The 25,661-nt window shown below is 33.5% G+C and overlaps 1 protein-coding gene across 4 annotated transcripts in view; it reads left to right on the top strand.

Annotated features, from left to right (window-relative positions):
• LOC140450839 (UDP-glycosyltransferase UGT5-like) overlaps positions 1 to 25,661 on the top strand; it is a 125,947-nt gene that overhangs the window by 25,422 nt on the left and 74,864 nt on the right. The window contains exon 1 of one of the 4 annotated variants that reach the window (XM_072544518.1): positions 7,623 to 8,107. The exons of 2 other annotated variants lie outside the window; for them this stretch is intronic. In XM_072544518.1, coding sequence (XP_072400619.1) covers positions 7,651 to 8,107 — 457 coding nt within the window. In that variant the 5' untranslated portion in view covers positions 7,623 to 7,650. Of the gene's footprint in view, positions 1 to 7,622; positions 8,108 to 16,167; positions 16,691 to 25,661 lie in introns of those variants that run through there. One more of the 4 variants, XM_072544520.1, reaches the window with a different exon arrangement.

Below are 25,661 nucleotides of genomic sequence, written 5' to 3'. Positions count from 1 at the left end.
GTTCCATCATATTGAGTATCTCGTCATTTATCCATTCCTCTTTTCTCCTTGAGGAAGTCTTTAGTATTTCTTTACAGGGTTCCAGTAGACAATCTTTTAGTCGATTCCAGTACTCGTCAATATCATTGGTGTTTGTGTTCAATTTGTTGCAGTTCACATGCAGTTCATGTTAGAGGCATTCTTTTACTTTAGGTTCTTTAAGTTTTCTTGTGTCTATTGTAGGGATTCTTTGATGTTTTTAAATATTTTTAAGGGTGAGTGTAATTTTGGCTATAAGTGGATTGTGATCTGAGGCCACGTCTGATCCAGGATATGCTTTTACGGCTTTAACAGCATTACGGTATCTTTCATTGATCATAATGTAGTCTATCTGGTTCCTGACTACTTTCTCCGTATCTGCGGGCGATCGCCATGTATACAGTCGTCTGTTTGGTAACATAAAAAATGTGTTTATAATAATAAAGTTCTGCTCTTGTCAGAATTGTAACAGACGGTCTCCTCTCTCGTTTCGATTTCCCAGACCATAGTTTCCTATACACTTTCCGCTTTATCCCTTTCCAATCTTTACATTGAGATCACCTAGGACTATCGTGATTTCTCTTGTTTTCGTTATTCTAAGTGCCTCTTCGATATCTCGATAAAATAATTCTACTTCTTCTTCGTCGGCATTCGCCGTAGGAGCATAAAATTGTATCAAATTCAGTTTGGCATGAGATGTCACTAACTTCAGTACCATTACTCTTTCTGAGATAGGGAAATAGCATTCCACCGCTCTATTAGATTTTTTATTAACTATTACTGCCACGCCGTGTCTGTGTTGGTTATTCTCGCTACCGGAATAATATATTGTGGCTTCGTCTGTTGAAAAACAACCTGAGTTGGGCCACCTAGCTTCACTGATACCCAGTACATCGATATTCAACCTGTTCATTTCTTGAATAACATTGTGCATTTTACCAGGCTGAAACATGCTCTGAACATTCCATGTTCCTATTCTAGTGTTGGACAATCTTATTTTTTCATCTGCGTTCTTTTGACAAGGAATTCGCTAATTAACGACCTGAGAGTCCTTGTCTTCTTCTCCCCTGCCGGATCTTGGCTTCCGAGGGCCATGATCAGTAACGCCGTTATAAGTTTCTAAAACCATGATGATTTTACTAGGGATATCCATGGGGATCTTTAATGTAGTGGTTTCCCCTTGCCTTCTACATCCTTATGCTGTTGACCAGTATATTGGTTCCTCCATCTTCGAGATCGATTTCTCAACCCCAGGACAAAAGGGTGCCCTACCACCTACCAATTCTTCCGCCCAGAGCCGTTGATTAGTAAGTGTGAGATTGCTTATACCGGCAATCGGTCGGTGAAATTTTCACCATATCTGGCTACCCTCACTTAGTTTAGCCTGCAGACCAATGCAGTTGTCCGGGGTGTGCACTTGGAGCCATAAGTGAGAGTTAGGTGTCTTATGAGGACCAGTTACCAAGAACCATCTCCCATCTATGATGGGATGATAATAAGAATGTATCTATGATGCTCGATGTGGTCGTTCCGATAAAAGGTGATACCTCTATAACACAACCCTACACCCCATCTTCAAGACCACGTTGTGCCATTTGCTCCTTAGATTGGCAAACATTTTGTTCTAATGCACGATAATGCACGACCGCACGTTGCAAATATAGTGCAAAATGATCTAGAGGAAGTTGTAATTGACGTTATGGAATGGCCAGCGAATAGTGCCGATCTCAATCCTATAGAGAATGTTTGGGACTTGCTTCGTAGACGTCTACGGAATTTTCCTAATCAACCAAACACTCTACAGAAACTGGAACAACTTCTTGTCCAAATTTGGAATGAACTGGATCAGAATACTTTAAGACCGTTTATTTTCAGTATGAATCGTCTATGCCAAGCTGTCATTCGTAGCAGGGGTGGAAATACGTCTTATTAAGCAAAAAAATTGAACAATTTCTATTTTTAGAATTAGAGATTTTGTTGTTAATTGTTTTAAGATTGTGTTAAGTTTATGAATATTGAAGATGGTTAGCGACAACAATCACTAAATATGTTTGTTTTACAAAGTAAAGTAATACGAAATTAAATGCTTTTCATTTCAGTTATAATTTTCCTGTTATATGGTAAGTTTTAAAGTGGTGCGTTAATTTCTTGGAGCAGTGTAGAACAAAATAATACATTTTTAATGAACATAAAATAGAGCCAATCAAATTATTTACTTTTCTTGTGATTGGAATTAAATTTGAAAGCCACTGTTTGAGGCCCACTGATCGTCGCCTAATTACTTATCGGCCTTTATGTATGGTTTTTACTTTGGCAAATATTTTTAATTTATGGGTAATTAAATTAAAACTGCTAATTAGACAAAAACGTTTTTAAAACATTCAATTTTACTTTTACGAGGAAGCCAAAATTAAGTAAAAATTCATTATTTCCAATCACAATTGCATAGAATTTTTACAGTAATTACTAGTAATATAAATACAAAAAACAGTCCAAAAGCTAAGTAATCGGGCATTCATTTCAACCAACCATGTTTGTATTGCTTCTACTCTTAGACTCATTAAACTTTATCCAGTGCGTAAGAATTTTAGGAATCTTTCCCACACCCTCATACAGTCACCATATTGTTTTCCAACCGATATGGAAAGAGTTGTCGTTACGAGGTCACAATGTTACCGTTATCACCCCTCATCCCCTTTATGACTCAAGTTTAACAAACCTGACAGAAATTGACATTTCTTTTGTGTACGATATACTATCAAAGCACGGATGGCCAAAGGAATACTTCAAGTTGCCTTCAACATTCCATAGGTTGGATTACTTGCTTAATTTCGGATTTGACTTGACAACAAAAATCTTGGAATATGGACCAGTACAACATATCATTGACAGTCATAATGCGTTTGATTTGCTGATAGTGCAACTGTCCTACAACATAAGTTTGTTGTTGTATAGCTTGGCATTCAAATTTCATACTCCAATTGTTGGTAAGTTTTTGTAAATTAACTGAATTGATCTTGTTCTATTTATATACCTATATATCTAATTATATTTTATTTTTGTAATTGGTAACAAACACGCAGAATTAAAATAAGGTCATATAATCTATGGTTTGTTTTTTAACCAGGAGGAGTAATTCAAATTTATCGCGCCGTATTGCTTGTTTGTAATTGTTCCAAACGCAGGCAAGTTTACTCCACTAAATTATGACATTTTGACACTATTCTCCGTTCATAAATTGTTGAGAGCACGAAGTGTGCCGCAAACTCATAAAACGGTCGTAAACCATAGGCGTTCCTGAGGTGTTTATTCATTAAATAATAATATAGTATTTTTTAATACTGTTATATATATATATATATATATATATATATATATATATATATATATATATAATATTAATAATATTTTAATACTAATATATTTAGCAAAAAAACAATTAAAACTTTCACGGCTAATGTTATGTAATTATATTATATTAATAAAAATACGAATTTAACCATTAACAATTTTGTAAATAAGAATACCTTATCTCTTTGGATATTTCAATACTAATCTTCGCGTTTAATCACTTTACTAGAAAACCTGGAATTCATATCCGAAGGTACTATTCGTTGCAAGATAATTAGGATGGAATTCCCCAGATTTTTAATAATATAATGGGTATGCTTTGGCCACGTGCCTCGTTTGTTCAGTATATATTCGAAACTTAACTTAAAAGGGTGAAGTTATTACGAACGAAAACAATTTTTTTGTTTAGTACGTTTTTGATCGCATGTAATTTACTGCTCGTCGGTGTGTCCTCGTCTACGGCAGTAATTAGCGTCTCGAATATTTCTTTTGCGAATTATATGCAGTGCGTGAGTGATTTTTTATTCCATATACCTACGAACATATACGTACCTTTCGCTCGTGCTCGTTTTGTTGGATTGTTTGTGATGCCTTTATCATCAACATCATCAAGTTTTACACCGGTACTGTTGCGTATAGTCAGTAAGTCTGTCTATTCACCAAGAGAGAAGACTATTGTCCTGAATGTTCACGATGCTCTGGTTTCTCAGAATCCCACAAACACTGTTCGCAACATAGTCGAAAGTTGTGCCAACATGACTGGCGTAGGAGAGTCAACTATATATAGGTTCCTATCAGAAAGAACAAAACACGGTATAGCTAACCCAAACACAAACGAACTCTTAAAGAGAGGGAAAAGCCTATTGAAATTGATGAATTTGCCAAAAATGGTATTCGAAGGAAAATTCATGGATTTTTTTTCAAAAAAGAAATACCAAACCTAAACAAAATTTTATAAGAAGTTAGAGACGACCCGGATTTGCCTCATATCGGACGAACTAAATTGTGGCAAGTTTTAAAAGAATTAAATTTCCGGTGGGAGAAATCAGACCGAAAATCACTTTTGATTGACCGGGAGGAGATAATATGTTGGAGAAGAAATTATCTAAGATCCATACGAAAATTCCGGGCTGAAGGAAGGCCCATCTTCTACCAGGATGAAACGTGGGTAAACTCAGGTCATACTCTAAAAAAAATTTGGTCAGATAAAAATATATTAAGCTCCAGGCAAGCCTTTATGGAAGGTTGGTCTACTGGTATCTCCCCACCTTCTGGTAAAGGCAGTAGATTAATAATTTCTCACATTGGCAGTGAAAAAGGATTTGTTAAGCATGGTTTGTTGGAATTTCAGTCCAAAAGCACAAAAGACTATCACGAGGAGATGACAGCTGATGTTTTCGAAGAGTATTTTGAGCAGATGATTGAACACATACCATCAAATTCAATTATAGTATTAGATAATGCACCTTATCATTCACGACTAGTAGAAAGACTTCCAACGACTGCGTGGAAGAAACAGGATATTCTTGACTGGCTGCGGAATAAGTATCTGCCTTACGAAGATGGAATGGTAAAAGCAGAACTTCTAAAAATTGCCCGGCAACACAAATCTAAGTTCAAAGAATACGTAGTTGACAAAATGGCGGAAAGGCGAAACATTACAGTCCTTAGACTTCCACCCTACCACTGCGAAATAAATCCAATTGAACTCATTTGGGCACAAATGAAAAGTTATGTGGCTAGAAAAAATACGTTATATAAAATACAAGCTGTACGTGAATTGTTATACGAGTCTTTACAACATATTACAGAACAAAACTGGAAAGATGCAGTAAGGCATGTAATACAAGAAGAACAAAAAATGTGGGATTTTGATAACATAATTGATGCGACCGTAGAGATTATTAACCTAATTATTAACCCTCAAGACGACTCGGATTCGGAAGTTGATCCTCTTTATTTTGAATTTCAATAGTTTTCTAATCGTAATTAAATAAGGTAAGTAATAGTAGTTGTAATCGTAATGTATTAAAGGGGAAAGGCGCAAAATGTCGCCTGTCAAAATTTTCAATGTGTTTTAAATGTATAGTTCATCCCAAACCCTTCTTTCAGTGCGTCATAGTTGATCGAATTCTCTCTAACACATTAAGCTAGAAGTGACAGAAAAAAACGTGAGTCTGTGATTATTATACATAGAACTTAGAAAATGATTTATCGTAAAGCTAATTCTACTTACGGATGTATAATTGGTTGGTATTTAGAATACGCTAAATAGATATCCAATCAACGATGCGCATAAATATAATTTGACGCAGATTGTCTCGATCGTGACAGTACTTTCACAATGTTAACTGATAAAATAATAATTGTCATTCCAGGTTAGTATTATCAGAGATTTTACAGTGAACATTTTGTATTTATTGTCATAACAATATTTTAAATATACCGAAATATATCGAGAAAGAACAAAGACTAATATTAAAATTATTAAATTATTTTCAATTAGCAAAAGAGAGGTTACGATCCTACATCTGTCAAATTTAACTAAAATGTCATGCAATAATTCTTAAAATCCTATATGACGTCAAAATTAGTGACGCACTGAAAGAAGGGTTTGGGACAGACTGTATCCATTTTTTTTTTCAAATCCTGAGAAAACTAAAAAGCATTTTTGAAAAATTTAAAGGCAGAATGAAATATTTTTTAGAATAAATAAAAAGTTTCTTTTGCATGCAATATTTTCAATTAAAAATTATACTATAGATTCTCTTTTATTTTCACCCCTGTTACATAACATATTAAAATAAACATTGTAGAAGTTTTCAGGGACTTTCTGCCCTGAGTAATAATGTAATCTTTCATTCTGCGTTCAAATTTTTCAAAAATATTTATTAGTTTTCTCCGGATTCGAAAATAATGGATACATTTAAAACACATTGGAAATTTTGCCAGGCGACATTTGGCGCCTTTTTCCTTAATTAAATAAATTTATCTTTTACAAATGGCAAGAAACTTTTTATTTTTGAATAAAATAAATAAGTTTTAATAAAAAATACAATTTACATAAGTACAATTTAAAAAATATATTTATGTTCAAATAAATGTTTCAATCATATAATCTACGACACTGGTCGTTCATTTCTAACCATTCAAAATACCCCCGTAATAGGATTATAAGGTATTGTATTCCTTCAGATATAAGGTGGGTTAGTCGAAAACATCTTAAACTGTCAGTTTTAGGTTGGTTTTTACTATTATATCGTATTACCTATCCTCTCTGTATTTCAGTTTTCTAATTAGGGTTAAACTTGTAGTGAGCTATCAACAAATTGTGAACCGTGTATACATGTTACAATTTTATAAAACTTGTTTCCCGAAGCATCTCCTATATTAACTATTTTTTGAGTTTTGATAATAGATTTTTTCTTCAAAAATATCAGAGGTTTTAATAAAAAGTCACATTTTTATCGTAAAAAATAACGTATTAATTTATGATGAAAAAGTCAGTGTCAAAACATGTTTACACCTTTGCTAAAAATAATTTTAAAATCAGGACATTAAAATAAATAAGTTTGAATGACACATTTTTGATAAACACTTTACTGAACCAAAGAATATACCAAACTTAACTAACTGTAACTACAGACAGAACGACAATTGCATTTTGTCTTTTGCTAATACAAAGTTCTGGTAATTTGTTATTAGTTAAGCTTAGAAGAAAACCATATTGATTAATGATTTTATTTAATGCCGACAACCAGCTTATCGCGTTTTACTGTCATATTGTCATATTATGCTAATACCAATAAGGGGTATTTCTGAGGGATATTTTTACCTACCTCGCTAAATTAAATTCTTAGATTGCATTCTTAGATATTTTTCTATATTGTGGTATATCTATTACCGTAAAATATTACTTTTAATAAATGCATATGCACTTATACAAAATATGCAAATATGCACATCAATAATGAGTTTATTTAAGCTATTTGTAAAACTAAATATTTAATAGATTTAATAAGCTTTGTCTGTCGTTTGTGGTTTATTTTATATTTTTTTAGAATTTACGATAATTTGGAAAACGCAATATGTAAATAAGACATGGAAGGTGGTAATTAAACAAAAATATTCATTTTTATTTGCATTCAAAAATACAAAAATATGTAAATATTCTCTAATTGTCGATAGGAACTGTATATAATTGGCATTGCTTATTTTCTAAAAATATAATTGTAAAAAACAAGAGTCCAAAAGATAGTTACCTGATTTTTGATTTGAACCATGCTTTTACTGTTTTTACTGTTAGACTCATTTAATTTTAGTCAGTGTTTAAGAATTTTGGGAATCTTTCCCGTACCCTCATACAGTCACCAGATATTTTTCCAACCGATATGGAAAGAGTTGTCGTTACGTGGCCACAATGTTACCGTCGTCACTCCTCATCCCCTATATGACTCAAATTTAATAAATTTGACAGAAATAGATATTTCTTTCGCGTATAATGTGGTATCAAATTACGGATGGCCAAATGATTTTACTAATTTGTCTTTAACGGTGCTTAAAGTGGATTACCTGTTTAATTTAGGAAATGAGTTGACAATGGAAATCTTTGAATATGGACCAGTACACCGTCATATTGACAATCATGATGAGTTTGATTTGTTGATAGTGCAACTCTCACACAACTTAAATGTGTTGTTGTATAGCTTGGCATACAAATTTCAGACTCCAATTGTTGGTAAGTATTTGTAAATTAACTGAATCCATTTTATTCTATTTAATTGAAGTGTAATTGTTTATAACTCAGACGGATGATTAACCCTCCTAGCTTAGGTCGTATACAGTGGCGGACTAAGGCCAAATCGGGCCCTAGGCAACATTGTAATTCCGTGCCTATTGTTAACTTATGACACATATTTTACATTTAGTAGTTTGGTTTCAAAGCATATAATATGTAGTTCTGTTTAATTATCGGATTCCAAGAAAAAAATTAGAATGGTTGAATAAATTCTCAGAATTGTGTTTAAATTTGGAGATATCTTATATTAGATCAATTATCGATTATGGATGCATATTATATGGTTCAGCAAGTAAACATATTCTGAAAACAATAGATGTGTTTCAAAACGCAGCATTGCGTATTTGTTTGGGTGCCATGAAATCGACGCCTATTAATGCTCTACATGTGGAAGCTCTAGAAAATCCCTTGGGCTATAGAAGAGAATACCTGAGTCAGAAGTTTGTTATTAATATACAAAATCGTAACACTACTCTCTACTCAAATATCAGAAAACTGAACGAAGAGGATTTAACCAATCGATATTGGAGACTTAAGAACTCACCTCCACTTTGTGAGACTTTTAGAAGCCTGACAAATTTCGATTACGACTTTAAATCAGAGGATAATCTTAACATCGGACATTTTTATTCGTGCTTGCAACCCATCACTGTGATACAACCGAATTACCATGTAAATTCTTCTGTTAGCTCGAATATTTTGAGGTCTTGTTTATCTAGTCTGTCAGACGGACGGATAGTTATTTATACGGATGCCTCAAAGTCTATTGTTGGTACTGGGTGTGCTTTCTACATTCCATCAACTAATACAGAAAAACTTTGTCGACTAAATCCTAGTTTTTCAATCTTTAGTGCTGAAGCTGTAGCAATATATGCAGCATTCAGATATTTTGAAAACACTCAGAATACATCTGTTACAATAGTATCTGACTCATTGTCTGTTATGTTAGCCATTGAAACTTTAAATTTTCCTAGCAATAACTCAAATATATATGTCTTTCAAATTAAAAAACTTGTTTATGACCTTTATAAAAACCGAAGAGTTGTTCATTTTTTGTGGGTTAAAGCACATATAGGTCTCAAAAATTTTAAGTCCTATTAAGTTGATTTTAAGGTCAACATGTTCGTACAACGAACATGTTGACCTATTAGCTAAAAAGGCCATTGATATCGGAACGCAAGCTGATCACCAAATCTGTAGACAAGACGCATTAACAATAATTAAAAATAATATCAATAGTAAATGGAAACAATCTTGGCATATATATATATATATATATATATATATATATATATATATATATATATATATATATATATATATATATATATATATATATATATAGATATAGTACGCAGTCTTCCTCGCAATATGCTTCTATACAGCCTTTAATCCCAAGTGATTATCGGTTTAAAAATTATTCTGTTCCACGAAGGTATATAACATCCATAATTAGAATAAAATTTGGACACGCCTGCTATCCTAGTCATCTGTCCAAACTAAAAATCGTAAATTCAAATTTATGTCCAGACTGTCAAAAAGAAGGTGATTTAAATCACATTTTCTTCGAGTGTAAAAAATACACAAAACAAACTGAAGATCTAATAAAAAATTTAGTCAACATCAAAATTTTTCCTCCGTACAATATGTGCTATCTGCTATCTCTAAATATAAGAGTTGTGAATGAATGTTTGATGGAATTTATTTGTAAAAGTAAGCTTAATATTTAACTGTAATTAGAATTCTAACCTCTGTTTTACCCCATTTGTTATTACCTTTTATCCGTGACCCAATCTAGTTTGTCTTAAAATGCCTTGATGGGTCCCTAGACGAGAAACGAGTGTCCATGTTTTATCTCTATCCTATCCTTAATAATAATTTTAATGCTTAAAATTTGTAATGTTTTGAAATTTATATTATCTTTTTATTCTTTTGGGTAGAAAATTTTCATGTTGTGACTGGCTGTATGGCACTTGCCTATGCCATTAAAACAAAAAAAAAAAAATTTGGAGATGTGGCAATAATATTATTTTTCTTAATAAATGACCACACGGATACAGGCGAAATATTATTTTATTTACTTATAAAAGTCTTAAATTGTAATACTTCATTTTACAGTTCTTCTTCTTCTTCATGTACCATGTCCTTTCAGAACGTTGGTTACCATCATAGCTATCTTAATTTTATTCACTACCACCCTAAATAGCAAGCTTGTATCAACACCATACCAATCTCGCAAGTTCTTCAACCATGAGGTTCTTGTTTGTCCTGGACTGCATTTGCCTGTTATTTTTCCTTGCATGATATTTTGTAGCAACCTATATTTGGGACCTTTCTTTGGCTTTCTTTGTTTGATGCTTTTTATGATCTCAGTAGTCTTGCTGAGACGCTCTAGTATTGTGGAGTTTCGAATCTTCTCACCCAGGAAACTCTTAAAATTCTTCTATAGCACCACATTTCGAAAACCTCAAGGCGATTTAGATCGATTTTATTCACAGTCCAGGACTCGACATCCTAAATTAAGACCGAGAACACGTAGCAGCGAAGTAGGCGGATCCTCAATGCCAATTTTAGGTCTCTGTTACATAACACCTTGGACATCCTTCTAAAAGCCGCTCTAGCCTGCTCTATCCTAGACCTAATTTCGCCGTGACTTTCTACGTTACAATTTAATTGCTCTCCAAGGTAAACGATTTTATCAACTTGCTCAAGTTTGATATTAGTTACATATATACAGTCTGTCCCAAACCCTTCTTTCAGTGCGTCACTAATTTTGACGTCATATAGGATTTTAAGAATGTCGAGAATTATTGCATGACATTTTAGTTAAATCTGACAGTTGCAGGATTGTAATCGGCTAAATGTGAAAAGATTATTTTTTTAAAATGTGAAGTAAAATCTTTAAGAATTCAATTTTTTTTTTACTTTACATATTAGAAGTCCCGTCCTGTATAAAAATTTTTATTGCGCATTATATTGAAACGGCATTTTGTCATAATTGCTATTCTATGCATTCCAAAGAAAGTGCTTAATTAGCTAAGATTTATTTATGGATTTATTATTATTTATTATAAACACTATGGAATTGGAATGTTTGTTTATTTAAAATACTGCTTCCTCCTATAGAATCTTTTAAGAGTTGACTGCGAGATAAAAAAATTTACTGGCAATTGCAAGGCATCAAAGCAAACATTCCTGTGATAAAATAGCATCGATTGAAAGTCATATTCGGATAAGTAATTTTCGGAAAGTTTCTGTGGCAGCCATTAGTTTAATTTTGTAAAGATTTATCATAAGATCGTGAAAATAGTTTAAATAGTGAGTTATTCTACTAGATTGGGTGTGCAAATGATAGAGTGTTATGAAGTTTAGGTAAAAAAACAATGGACAGTTTAAATAGTAAAGCAGTTGATTTTTGAGTTGATCTACCAGTTTCGGTATGCAGATGAAATAGTGTTAATGAAGTTTAGTTAAAAAACAAGATACCGAATGTAAGTTTATGTAAATAGTTTAAATAGTGAAGCAGTCGATTTTTGAGTTAATCTACCAGTTTCGGTATGCAGATGAAATAGTGTTAATGGAGTTTAGTTAAAAAACAAGATACCAAATGTAAGTTTACCTTCTTTTTTTATGAATAACAAAAATGAATATTATATTTCAAACAATCCACAATCCGATTCAGAACCTAATTCATTAAAATCAATGATTACAGGGGATATGTGGCTGGCATCAATTATATCTTATATTTTAATAAAATGTGGTTCTAAAAAGAACCGTTTTAATACATATGAATATCTTCTAATTGAAAATAATTTAATAATTTTAATATTAGGCTTTGTTCTTTCTCGGTATATCTCGGCATATTTAAAATATTTTTATGACAATAAATACAAAATTAAATTTTCACTGTAAAATGTCTGAAAATACTAACCTGGAATGACAATTATCATTTTATCAGTTGACATTATCATAGTACTGTCACTATTGAGACCATCTACGTCAAATTATATTTATGCGCATCATTGATTGGATATCTATTTAGCGCATTCTAAACTCCAACCAATTATATATATCCGTAAGTAGAATTCGCTTTAATATGCAAATACCCGTGAACGATACATAATTTTCTAAGTTCTATGTATAATAATCACAGACTTACGTTTTTTTCTGTCACTTCTAGCTTAATACGTTAGAGAGAATTCGATCAACTATGACGCACTGAAAGAAGGGTTTGGGATGAACTTGTAGACGGTTTTATATGCTGTTGTTTACTTATTACTAGTATTTCGGTTTTCCGTATGTTCAGATCCAGACCTGCCTCCATACAACTCTCAACGACACTATCAAGTGGTGTTTGCAGATCCTCTTGACTAGAAGCTAGGAGTACTGTATCGTCCGCATATCGCAAATTATTGATGACTTCACCGTTCACAAGTATTCCTTCTTGTTTTTCAGAAAGTTCTTTTGTAGCAACTTGTAGTTTATTTTGTACGAGGAAGGATATACACAAAAATATATCGCACGACGTCTCAGGAAAGTCAATCAACAGTTTTTAATACTTTACAAAGGTACCACGAGACAAGAAATTTTGTACGAAGTCCTGGTTAAGGACACCAAAGGCGCACAACTGCAATTGATGACCATTTTTGGGTTCTTAATTCTACACTAAATCACTCATTGACATCATTGTACCTCAGAAATGAGCTACTAAATGTTAGCCAAGTAAATGTGAGTTCAAAAAAAAAGTTAGACGAAGAATAAGAGAAGTAAGCTTAAAGCCTAGACGCCTAGCCAAAACTTCAAGTCTTCTCCAAAATTATAAAGCTCAGCATCATCATCATTATTCTGGCTTTATAACCTTACGTGCGTTCTAGCCTCCTCAAGAATTTCTCTCAAGTCGTCTCTACCCATCGTCTTTCTCAGCCAAATACGTATTCCCATATTTCTCATATCTTCATAGATGTTATCAAGGAACCTTGTTCTGAGTCTTCCTCTTCTTTTCTAACCAATGGGTCTATCAAGAAGCGTCTTTCTAGCTGGGTTATTTTGTTCCATCCGTATTACATGCTCTATCCACCTAAGACGTCCTATCTTAATATGTTTTACGATATCTGGTTCCTGATATATTCTATAAAGTTCGAAGTTGTATCGTCTTCTCCACACTCCATTGTCATTCACTACTCCATAGATTCGCCTTCTTACTTTTCTTTCTAGACATCCTAACATGTTTTCATTACTTTTTGTTAGAGTCCAGGTCTCTGAACCATATGTTAGGACTGGGCGTATTATTGTTTTGTAGAGTTTTTTTTTGCATCTTATATACTCGATATAATTGTGGATTTAAGGAGGAGCTTAAGCCCAAAATATAATCTGTTATAATATAACAAGTGGTCGTAGAATTTGTGGTTCCATGCTTATTTTTATACACTTAGTTTTGTTGTTGTTTATTTTGAAACCCATTTTTTAGCTGATTCTTTTAATGCTACATACACTTCTCGTACTGCGTTTTCTGTTCTTCCATCAATATTAATATCATCAGCATAGGCAAGGATTTGCACTGATTTATTATATATTGAAACAATGGTTGTGATTTGTGACATACGTATTACTTTTTACAGAGCCAGATTGAACAGTATACAGGAGAGAGGGTCTCCTTGGCGCAGCCCGTTATTTGTTTTAAAAGATGATGAGTATCTATACCATATTCCAGTGTTTTTTCTAAATTTGTTTCAGGGTTGCAATTTGATGAATTGTCGATTTACCACCTCCGAAATCAGCCTGGTATTTTCTTACTATCCGCTTTGCATATGGTGCCATACGGTAAGATAGTACTGTGAAAAATATTTTATAAGCTGTATTTAGAAGCTTTAAAAATCAGTCTAACGTCGGCGGCAACGTCTTGAGGAGTGCGATACTCTCGGTTCTCCATTTTGTTTTTTACAGAGTTAAAATCCTAAAGTGCTAAAAAGATTTCTCCTTTTTTGTTTATGGTGCAAAGTACTCCAATATTCCAATCATTGAGGAGGGATTTCTGTGTCCATATTTCTTTTGTAAGCTGCTGTATACTGCATCTAACTGCTGTTAACTGCATCTTTAACTTTAAGAATCGTTGATAGTTCCTTTACCCCCTCGTGTATCTCCCTTTCCTCATCTCTTTCGTTTTCTAGGTTTTCTTCTTTTTTCCCTATATTAAGTGCCTGGTTAACGTATTCCACCCATATATTTAAAACATCTTTTCTTGTTGTTAATCAATTAAAAACCAATCTGACTTCTGCATTGCCTTGTGAGTGCCTTGAATTCTTTTCTGATGTTAACTTTTTTATAGAATGCTCTAAATTCTTTCTCTCTGTTCAGGTTTTCTATATATTTAAGTGGTTTTATTTTTTCTACTGTATATTCTCTTTTCTTCTCTTCTCTTTGTCTTGTAATTCTTTACAGTTGGTCTAGTTTGTCGGGTAAGCATCCTTCTGTAAGCTTCATTTTTTTGTTTTTTTGCATTCTTGCATTCATCGTCAAAATAATGATTTTTACGGGCAGAAATTTCTGTTCCAGTTTATCTTTTGCTGCTGCTTCAATGTTTTCCTTTATTCTGATCCAGTAGGAGTCTATATCTGTCTGGCCTTCTCCATTTACATTTTGTTTCCTTAGCCTGTTGATGATGTTTTCCGAGTACCGTTCTGCAATTATTGCATCTCTCAGCTTTTGCATATTCCATTTTTTTCTATCCATTTTATTTTCATTACTGGTGTTTGAAATTCTAGCCCTCACTCTTGAGATCACTAAGCAATGATCTAAGTCTCTGTTTGCGCCTATATAACTTCTGCAGTTTATTACGTCTGTTCCGTGCTCATCATCATCACGTTCCATACTCAATCATAAAGCTCGTTGTTTAGAATTTGCAAGAACACATATTCAGTGGAATATCGACAACAGGAAAAATGTTGTTTTTACTAATGAGATCAGAATACTATTATAGAAGCCAGATGGTCGAAACGACGTCTCCAGAAGACTTGGAGAACGATTCACCATCTGAAATCTCGCCCAAATAGTTAGTTTTTGAAGGGGTGGCATAATGTTTTGGAAAGGTATTAGTTAGAAGGGCCTCACCGCTCTTGTGAAAGTGACTGGACATATGACTGGTGACTCTTACGTTTAACATATCCTGCAAGATCATGTTTTGTTATATGTTGGTTACATTGGATATAACAGATTCATGTCAATTCACGATAATGGTCGACCACATGCCGCTGCCATAGTGAGTAATTCTTGATGAGGTCCAAATTCGTCCAAAATCGATTGGATTGGCCACCATTTAGTCTGGATTTAAATCCAATAGAGCACATGTGGAATTGTGGAATTAGCTAAAACACCGCATGCGACAAATAATATCCCGTTCCAAATGCGATAGAGTAGTTTCGGCTTGCTGCACAGGATGGATGGAATCATTCTTGCTGTCTCCGGTGGCTCCGAAATATCCGACAGTGTCATCAAAAGACATTCGCTAATCTGTTTCGAGTTGCTGTTAACTAAGTTATTATTACCAACATGATCACCAACCTTCCATAATCGGACAGGGACAGGGTACTAAAAGAATAAGTGTCAATGACGATTAGATGTCGAGAAAATTAAATTTAAATAAAAAATTATTATATGAATATTTTATCCGGCCCTCTATTTCTTCTGACTTTTGTTTGTCTTATGGCATAAATCACTTCTTTTATTATATAGCCGTAACTTCTCCATCATCGTGTACGTGTTCTACTTTATCGTCGTCATCAATGTTACGATATATTTTTTTTCTAAGCTTCCCTATAATAATTTCTTTTATATTATATCTTACAAAAAAAGAGATAAGTGTTTATAATCCTAATTTTTATCATTGTATGTAAATAACACTTAAAGATTCTTGTAACAATCCCATCTTTACTTGAGTGGAATGATTAAAATATTGCATGGAAGCATGACCATGAGATTTTTTTATTTATTAACAAAATAACAGTTTATTATAGTTAGTTTAACGCAATTAATTGAATCGAATATACGATATTTTGTGTATCTAAATTAAAAAACAAAAAATGAAAATTTTATTGTTGTTATTGGCTTGTACTTTTGGTGACAGTGCTAAAATTTTGGGTTTTTTTCCTCTTCCTTCGATTAGCCACCAGATGATTTTTCAGCCAATTTGGAAGGAACTTTCTCTGAGAGGCCATGATATCACAGTAATAACTACTGACCCTCTTCGTGATTCAAATCTGACAAATGTGACAGAGATAGACACTTCTTATATTTACGGCAAACTGGCAGAGATGGGCTGGCCTCATAAGGCGTCTTCGGCGAATAATATCTTCAACAGAGTCGCCTTTTTGTGCGATATTACATCAGGTATTGCTGAGCTGCAATTTGGAGAGGTACTAGATCTTCTTAACAAAGGGGAGAAGTTTGACTTTGTTCTTGTTCAAATATCTTACAATCTCAATTTGGCTTTAGCAGTGGCAAATTCTTTTGGAAATCCTCCTGTTGTTGGTAAGTTTACTAATTTTTTTTATTGATAACCAAGATCCATAACATCAGGATCAAAAACCAATTCTACTAATGATGATACCGCCTCGACAGCGTAACGGTCAGAACGTTAACTTGCTCAATTTGAACCAGGTCTCCCTCTATAATAAATACAATGAAGTCGACTGAAGTAACAAGATATTTAGTCAACATAATACCGTAATTTCGGGTGACTTTGACTCACTTTCGAAGTTTAAATTTAGATTTCAGTATTCTGAATATATAAAAGTATGTTTATTTATTTATTTATTTATTTGTATTTGAGTTTTTGACATTTTTTTACAAAAATTACACTAAAACACAAAGAAGCGTTTACTTTATTATATAAAAAAATAAATATGTGGTGTGCAAAGTCACCTGCTAGTGTCGGGTGATTTTGTCTCAAGCTTCATTTTACATTTATTCTCTGTGAATATTGATTATTATTATTTGGGCTAAAGTCACCCTACAAGATGAATCAGAAACAAACACTTTATTAGGCATAAAAAATATTTATTTAAAGTAATTACTATTTAAATGGGAATAAGCCACAATTAAAGGTTAAAGTAAGTTTATTGACGTTTTAATTTCCACTTCGGAAATCGTTCTCAAAATACAAACAGTAAATTGGGTTGTTAAATTATTTCAATTTACTAATGTTTGTATTTTGAGAACGATTTCTGAAGAGAAAAATAAAAGTCAATAAACTTACTTTAACCTTTATTTGTGGCTTATTCCCATTAAAATAGTAATTACTTTAAAATACCACAAGAAAATAGCTTCAGAACAATATGTATTTAAATTTTAAACAAAAAAAAAACTAAAACTAACATGAAACTCTACATAGGGCCCTAAGTTCCCAAAAAACATAATTCCTTAACTAAAAATGAACAATAAAAACGATTTACAAGCTTTTTTTAAGCTGGAAAGAAATATCGGTTATCTTCAAGTTCCAATGGCTCTGTGAAATCAATATTACTCAAGTGGTAGGATTTTCTTACAGCGACTTCGGGCCATTGCCATAAACTTCTTTCACCCAGTACCATTTCTTGCACCCAACCGTAACAGTTATTACTATCTCGTGCAAATCAATCGAATTTTCTTGGAAAGCTGTCCAAGTAGTAGGATACAATTATGAAGTCTCCAACTCGAATGCAAAACTCTTGTAGATCTGCATTATTCCTATAGCTCCTATTAGATGCAGAATTAGACGTAGTATCTGCAGTGTTTCTAAAATCTTGTATTTTATTGAAACGTTTTGTTTTTTTTACCATCTTATGTTTAGGCAATTCACTAGAGCCAGCTGCAGCAATGGTCGCTTGTTATGTACTGCCAAGTACAATTTCGTTAATAACTTCTCCGAGGACCTATTTGGTAGATTTTTTTTCTTTGTTTCGCAAATCTGATTATTGGCTTGATTGCTCGCCTGTTCAGTTTTCCTTCAAATGTTACGTTTTGCTGCCATTCCAGTTTTCGTTTTTGATTTTCTTGTAGTGCCATTTTCTTTTACTGGCTTTTTCTTAGCCGCTTTTTTTGCAACTGCAGCATCTTGTGGGCTTTTAACATATTCAGCGCAGATACTTTTTCCTGCTGCAATTTCTATTTTTCTTTTTCTTTTAACAACTCCATCAGCTGTGGACTGTGATTCCCTTTTTTCTGCAAAAAAATTTAAAACAGCATCACTTACTCTCGAAGGTACTTGCGCAGCATCAGTTTTTGAGTTTGGAATTCTGGTTAGTACTTCTTCTGCGATTAGGGGAAAAATGCCACATTTCCCAAAGCCACTTTTCAAATTTTTTCCGTCATTTACACTAATTATTTCAACCAGTTTTTTCAAAAGGGTGGGCAAGGTGGTTTCTGGGATTAAGCTGGTGTTAACATTCAGTGTTTTCTATTCTACCAAAATATTTTGCCAAGCTATTTTCATCGGTCGAAAGTAGGCGACATCTAATGTCTGTGTTAGGTGCATAGAATTGGCAGGAAGACATACGAATTTAATGTTTTCTGCTTTACAAAGCTGTAAAACTAATGATATATGGGACGATAAATTGTCACTAATTAACACTTTAATGGCAGGAATGTGTTTCAATGTTGGCAATAAAAGAGAAGTGAACCAGTCTTCGAAACCAGCTGTGTCGAACCATCCGCTTTTCGATCTGTTGTACCATGCTCCATTTATGCCATGTTCTACCCAAGTCGACCACAATTTATTGGATTTATATATGACGTATGGAGGTAGCATTTCTCCAGCCGCATTTCCACAAAACATTATTGATGTTGCCGATTTACTAAAATTTATCATTCTTTCAGGATATTTAGTTCCAAGTTTTGTTAGAATTTTCTTTTTGGCGGGGTCGTCACTTAAAGGCTATAGCGGGAAAAGATGGTCAAAATTGCACCATGCTTAATTCAGTTTTGGGTCTGGCCATTCGAAAGGACATAATTAAAAACCCACTCAGTTAAATTTTCAAGTCCCTAGGTGCCTCTGGGGGTTCGCTATGGAAAAAAACGTATTAAAAAAAAATTTAGACGCTGTATTGCTGTAAAGAATCTGAAAAAATTAATGAAAGCGTATTTTAGTAATACAAAATTGCCTGATTTTTTTCAGATTTTTAGCTTGAAAATTGAACCCAGGAAAAATATTTGAAATTTTTAGTGATATTTTAGGTTATGTCGGAAATTTTTGGCCAACTTTAAAACAATGTTTTTTATGGGTTTTTCCCGTTCTTTCGAATGGCATAGGTATTATTATAATTTTCAACGTGGAAAATGCCTAAAAATCGAAAAAACTGATTTTTTTGGCATTTTTCTGAAGCTTTTGACTCATAACCTCTTACTAATAACTCATAACCTCATAACCTCTTCATGGACTTCTTCATATAGGTTTATTTAAAAAGCAAGATTTATAATACCATTCCAGCTTCATTGGAAGAACTAAGATAACGAATAGTGCATGAATGTAGTGTGGTAACCCCTAAAATACTCAAAAACATTTTTCGTAATTTCGAACATCGACTTTATACTTGTATGGGCGTTGGTTGATATCATTTTGAACATTTAAGTAAATAGTTATAACTGATGAGTAAAGCGTTTTTAATTATTAGAATTTATTAATTTAAAATTCAGGTTATTTTATTTACGTTACATTTGATAAAGTTTCCTATTAAAATATAGACCTTTACGTTTATTTTTTAAGAGCTGTAATACAATAAACTGATAATTTTTCACAAAAATAGAGTGAATATCCAAAAAATTCTCCAGCGAAATCCTGTCTGACAATGTGCCACACGTGGCTTATTCCCTATATAAAATTTAAGGATTGAGGTTATGGGACGCAGGGGATTGACAATTGACAGATATCTATATCGTTAAAAGATGACCGCTTTAGAATAAGAATCGACCTGTTTTAGCATTTTCACAAAATCCAATAAATATTGCCAAATATCAGCGTAGCCTCTTTTGAGTGACCAACTCTACAATTTGTTTTTCCTGGTCGTGAATTTTAAAATAGAAACCTTTCTAATTCCTGGATTTTTCGGTCTATTATAAATAAAAACACTTAATTATTGCATAAGCTTTTGGCTATTTGCCATTTTCAATAAGCACTTTATTTTATCAACATTTCATTACTTAATTATAATTTTTATGTTTGCACTCTACAACAAGTGGTATCTAACCTTAGATAAGTATATCTGGCAGGTACTTTCAAATATGAGTGGTTCAGAGTAGTTTTTTAAATATCTGCCATTGTATGCCAATTTATGTGTCTCGTCAACATTAATAAAACCTGCAAAGAAAAAAGGGTCATCTTATTTAGTGAAGGAACTGACCAATGAAAGTTTCTATGATCCCAAACAACTTGCTTGTGGAAACTATACAGCTAGCGAAGTTGGAGATAGGTTAAAATGATGCAAAATAAAGATAATTCACATTGAAAAACAAAAAATTTACATTAATTATCATATAAGACTTTTTATCGAGATATTCAAATCAAGAAGCGTTCAAATCTATGATAACATTAAAAAAATGGCAACAAAATTTTAGTAATTCTGATATTACACCAAAGGGACTCAGTGGCGCACCCAGAATTTGTCTGAGAGGGGGGTTTCGAAATTTTTTTATGCTACCTCCATTTTGAGTCCCTAAAATTTGGGTTTTAGTTTAATTTAAAGTACTTAAGATAGCAGTGCCAAAGATTCAGGTATCTATTATACTGCCTACCAACTAAAACCACCCTCTCTTAGTTGTGCGCAGTTGACTGCGAAAGTGAGGTGACCGCTGTAAGACTGACGACATTTTTGGAACACTCCACTATTTCTACACTATTTTAATGGGAATAAGCTAGAATTTAAAGTTAAAATAAGGTTATTGACGTTTGACATTAATATTTGTAAGGTAAGTGAGCTAAATATTGCCACCTTACCGTTTGGTTCTAAATAAATCCTACACTTTTATTAATAAATGAAAACAAATTTGAGTAGTAGTAAAGAAATGTATTTTCTTGAACAATATATTTTAATTATATCAAAAAACTAAATAAAGAATACTTTTTTATTGACGTTGCGAATGGCAATATTAGGATTATAGATCTCCTATTATTGCCACTAATGTCAATATTAGGCACTGCAGAACTACAACTACAGTAACACATTTTTCTAAAAAAATAAAGGCAATTAAATATTATAAACGTGACAAACATTTCTGAAAAATATAACTTAAGAACAGTGAGGATAAGTAAACTTTTCTTTGTCATTAGTCAGTAATACACAGGCTTCGTGAATATAACGATAGCACACTATGTACAAGCGCATATGTTCTTTACTGCAGATGTTACAAAGAAAACAATACCAAGATTCTTCATTACTTATTTTTTTTTTGTCGTACTGCTCGTTGCTTTTTTCACAAATTTGATCGGATTATTAAATTTTGGTATTGGTTCTAACAAATCTTTGGTAACTTGATGGGTTTTACTGTTTAAAGCTGGCTTTCTCTTCACGGTGGATAATTTAATTTCTGGTGTAATCAGCAGTCCTGTATCGTTAAAAGTAACTGTTTAAGCATTTGGAGTAAAAAGTTTTTACTTGATTAGACCCAGGTTATATTTTGTTGTTTCTTTTGTAGCCGTATTGTCTCCCTGTTTATATTTTAATTCAATTAGTAGACTGTCATCTTCAGAGCTGCAGCTCCTCTTAGATCTTTTCATAGGTACATCTTAACTAAAGACACCGTCAAGTAAGTCATCGTAAACACTAAAATCTGATAATAATTCGCTAAAAGAGACAGTAATTAAACGCTTCTTTTTTTTTGTTATTAGTTTTCTCTGGCACTTGGTATCCGCTTATACTCGCCTCGTTTTAGTATGCGGGTTCAACCGACTTGCTAGAACTTCTAACAACATCATAAATCTTGAAAGCTACTGTGATTTACTTAGTCTTCTTCTCTGTGAGTAATCTGACGTGGTGCAAAGGCAGCTTCAGGTATAGCGTCTGGTTTAAACGGATAAATGCCGGTAAATGCAAAACCGGAGATAATGTTTGATGGTGTCATTGCTTTAAGCAACAATGGAGTAAACGATTTCTCCGAACCTCATTTTGGTAATCGTCTGGCTAGGGTTTGTGGTCCCAAAATGTCTTAATGCTTTTAAACACTGATTTTTCCATAGGTTGCAACTCGTGTGACGTGTTGCTAGGAAGACTAAATAAGTTATGTCCATGCGGTTATCTGCCTCAACTATGAAAATATCTAGGTGACTTTAAGCTTCATCAAATATTAGTAGGGAAGGACCAGAGTTTCTGAATAAAAAGAAATGGTCAATCCACAAAACAAATGCTTCGCATGTCGTACTACCTTTATTTGTAACAATAGCTTTTGAGCCAGGGGTAAGTGATCAGACCATTTATTCATTTTTTGATATTATATTCATTTTTTAGGCTCTAGCCGTATTCATTAGTTGAGCTTTTCACCTAGCTACGTCTGGATGGCTGCACAAGAATTCTTCTTCTTCTTAGCCTTCTGTAGTCCATGTTTGGATATAGGCCTCTCCCAACTCCTTCCATTGGTCGCTATCCTGAGCAACATATTTCCAATTTGTTCCGGCTATTCTTTTAATATCTCAACCCATCTCATCTGTGGTCTTCCTCTTGGTCGTTTACTTTCGTAAGGTCTCCAATGTTTTATTGTAGTATTCCAACGTTGGTCTTTTTGTCTAGCAGTGTGGCCCGCGAGGCTCCATTTAAGTTTGGCAATTTTTGTTGCTATGTCCTTGACTTTTGTTTTAGATCTTACCCAGTTGTTCCTCTTTTTATCTGACAGTCGTATACCTAACATTGCTCTTTCCATTGTTCTTTCTGTTGTGGCTAGTTTATTCATGTTTGCCTTGGTTAGGGTCCCGGTTTGACATCCATATGTCATGATAGAAAGGATGCATTGGTTGAACACTTTGCTCCTCAAGTATTGGGGTATTTTGCGGTTCTTAAGTATCCAACTAAGTTTTCCAAATCCTGCCCATGCTAGTCTTGCTCTTCTAGTAATTTCCGCACTTTGGTTCTCTTTTTCAAGTCTCAGGATTTGGCCTAGGTAAAAATATTCCTGGATTTGTTCTATCTCACTGCCATTTATAGTTATAAGTCTGGGGTCATCTGTGTTTGTCATTATTTTTGTTTTTTTATATTCATTTTTAGACCGACGTATTGGGAGCTGGCTGCTAGTTCCTCCATCATAATTTGCAGTTCCTCGAATGTGCTCGCTATAATCACTAAGCCGTCAGCGAATGAACTTGTTGCCGTTAACGTTAATGCCATAGGTTGACCAATTTGTAGTTTTGAAGACGTCTTCTAGGGCAAGGTTGAAAAGTTTTGGCCATATTACGTCTCCTTGCCTCACTCTTCTCTTAATTGGGATGGGATTTGTATTTTCGTCTAGTTGTACGATCATAGTTGCATTTTCATATATATTATGTATTAGTTGCCTATATCTCAAATCTATTCTACAATTATTAATAGCTTGTTCTATGACCCACATCTCGATACTATCAAACGCATTTTCATAGTCGACGAAGGCAAGAAATACGGGTAGTTGGTATTCATTTGCCTTCTCTATCAATGTTCTTATTGTCAGCAGATGGTCTGATGTACTATATCCTTTGCGGAAGCCAGCCTGTTCAACCGGTTGGTAATTGTCCATTTTGTATACTTGATTGAGCAATGATATAGGTCTATAATTCTGTATATTCAGCTTTATTTGACTCTTTAGAAAACGGATTTGGTATATGAGTTGTTGTAGCGTAAGCAAACACACTTTTCATTAGAATCTTGCTTGTAATAGGCATACCTACTTCAACTAATGTGTAAATTCTTTCGACAAGATCATTTTCTTGTGCTGCAGACAACACGGGTGATCTTCCAAGCTTTTTTACGGGATTATGTTTTCTGTGATAAAGACCTAGCGTTGAGCGAGGAATGTTATAATGCTTGGCAGCACCTCTTATTGACATTCCATTCGCTATGATTTGCAGCGCCAAGCGCTTATTCTTCTGATCACTTAGCTCGTTTTCTTGGCATTCTGCAAAAGAGTTTAATATTTAGTCCCTAATATTGTCACTGGTAATATTATGAATGGCAATATTAGGTACAAATGACGTTCAGAAAAAAATCCGTAAGTTAAAATTTCATTTGAAATAATTCAAGCAATTCATAAAATATTAACCACTGGACTGTACTTACCCAAACTTAATTACAAAAATCCAAAAAAAATTAATATATCTTGCGTAGGGTCAACGGGAAAAGCAGGTTTATTTAAAACGAGGACACGAACAATAAATAGCGAACTTCTATATCTGATGGATACCATAGACTAAAACAGCTGAATAACGTTTCTCATAGACACAGACACTTACCACCTTAGTTGCAGCGTCGATAATATTTGTAATATGGGGGTGGCACTATTAAGAACCGTGGCAATATTTAGCGCACTCACCTTATTTTGAGAACGAATTCCGAAGTGGAGATTCAAACGTCAATAAACTTATTTTAACCTTTAATTATGGCTTATTCCCATTAAGATAGTAATTAGATTTTATCTCTGTCGTTGGTCCGGTTGATGTTTCTCTTCTTCTTTTTTCTTTTTAATGACTGCTTGGATGTAATTGTGAACAATATTCATACCTATTTATTTATACATTCTGTTTCTCTGCACTGTACATCTATTACACTCCAGCATTGTGTGAGTAACAATGTCGAAATATTCGCAGTATAGGCATTTATCTCTATCTGTCTTTCTAAACCTATGAAGATACGCCCTAAAATAGACAATCTACCCAGTCCCTTAGTCTCTGGATCAGCATCTTGGTCCACTGGACAACATGTTCCTTGTTATTTCACTCTTCTTGCCATTGCTTCTTCTTGCCATCTTTCCATTGATCTTTTCCTTTCTTCTTTTTTTAGCTATATAGCTGTTGTCAAATGCTCTCTTCTCTCATAGAGATGTCTCTTTTCTACTTCTAACACATACAGAGGAACAAAACCCGTGATAGCCCACAAGGCCGCCGCAGATACAGTACTGTAGGCGCATACTACTCGCAACAGACTCGTTCTCTCTACTTTTGTGATGAGCCTAACATTAGGTATCAGTATCTAAATATAATGAAAAATATTATTAATTATTGTGTATTTATACAATAATTATTGTATTCTACATATTTAAAGTAGTAATTTAATTAATAACTTAGCGTTTTGGATTTTTTGTATTGTGTGTGAAAGACAAGTTACACTTTCCTACCATTCTTTATATATTTTTTACTTTATATGCCGTGGGGCGGGGTGTTTAACCCCCAAAACCCCCCCTGAGTGCGCCACAGAAGGGATTTTATTCTTAGAAGCTACAAATTGCACAACCAGAGAAACAGTTTATAGATTGACTTTGTCATCTTTTTTTGTCAGAATTTTACTAAAATCTACAT

The sequence above is a fragment of the Diabrotica undecimpunctata genome, chromosome 9 (genome assembly GCF_040954645.1).
Source record: "Diabrotica undecimpunctata isolate CICGRU chromosome 9, icDiaUnde3, whole genome shotgun sequence".
Taxonomy (NCBI): Eukaryota; Metazoa; Arthropoda; class Insecta; order Coleoptera; family Chrysomelidae; genus Diabrotica; species Diabrotica undecimpunctata.
This window is presented reverse-complemented; position numbering and strand designations above follow the sequence as displayed.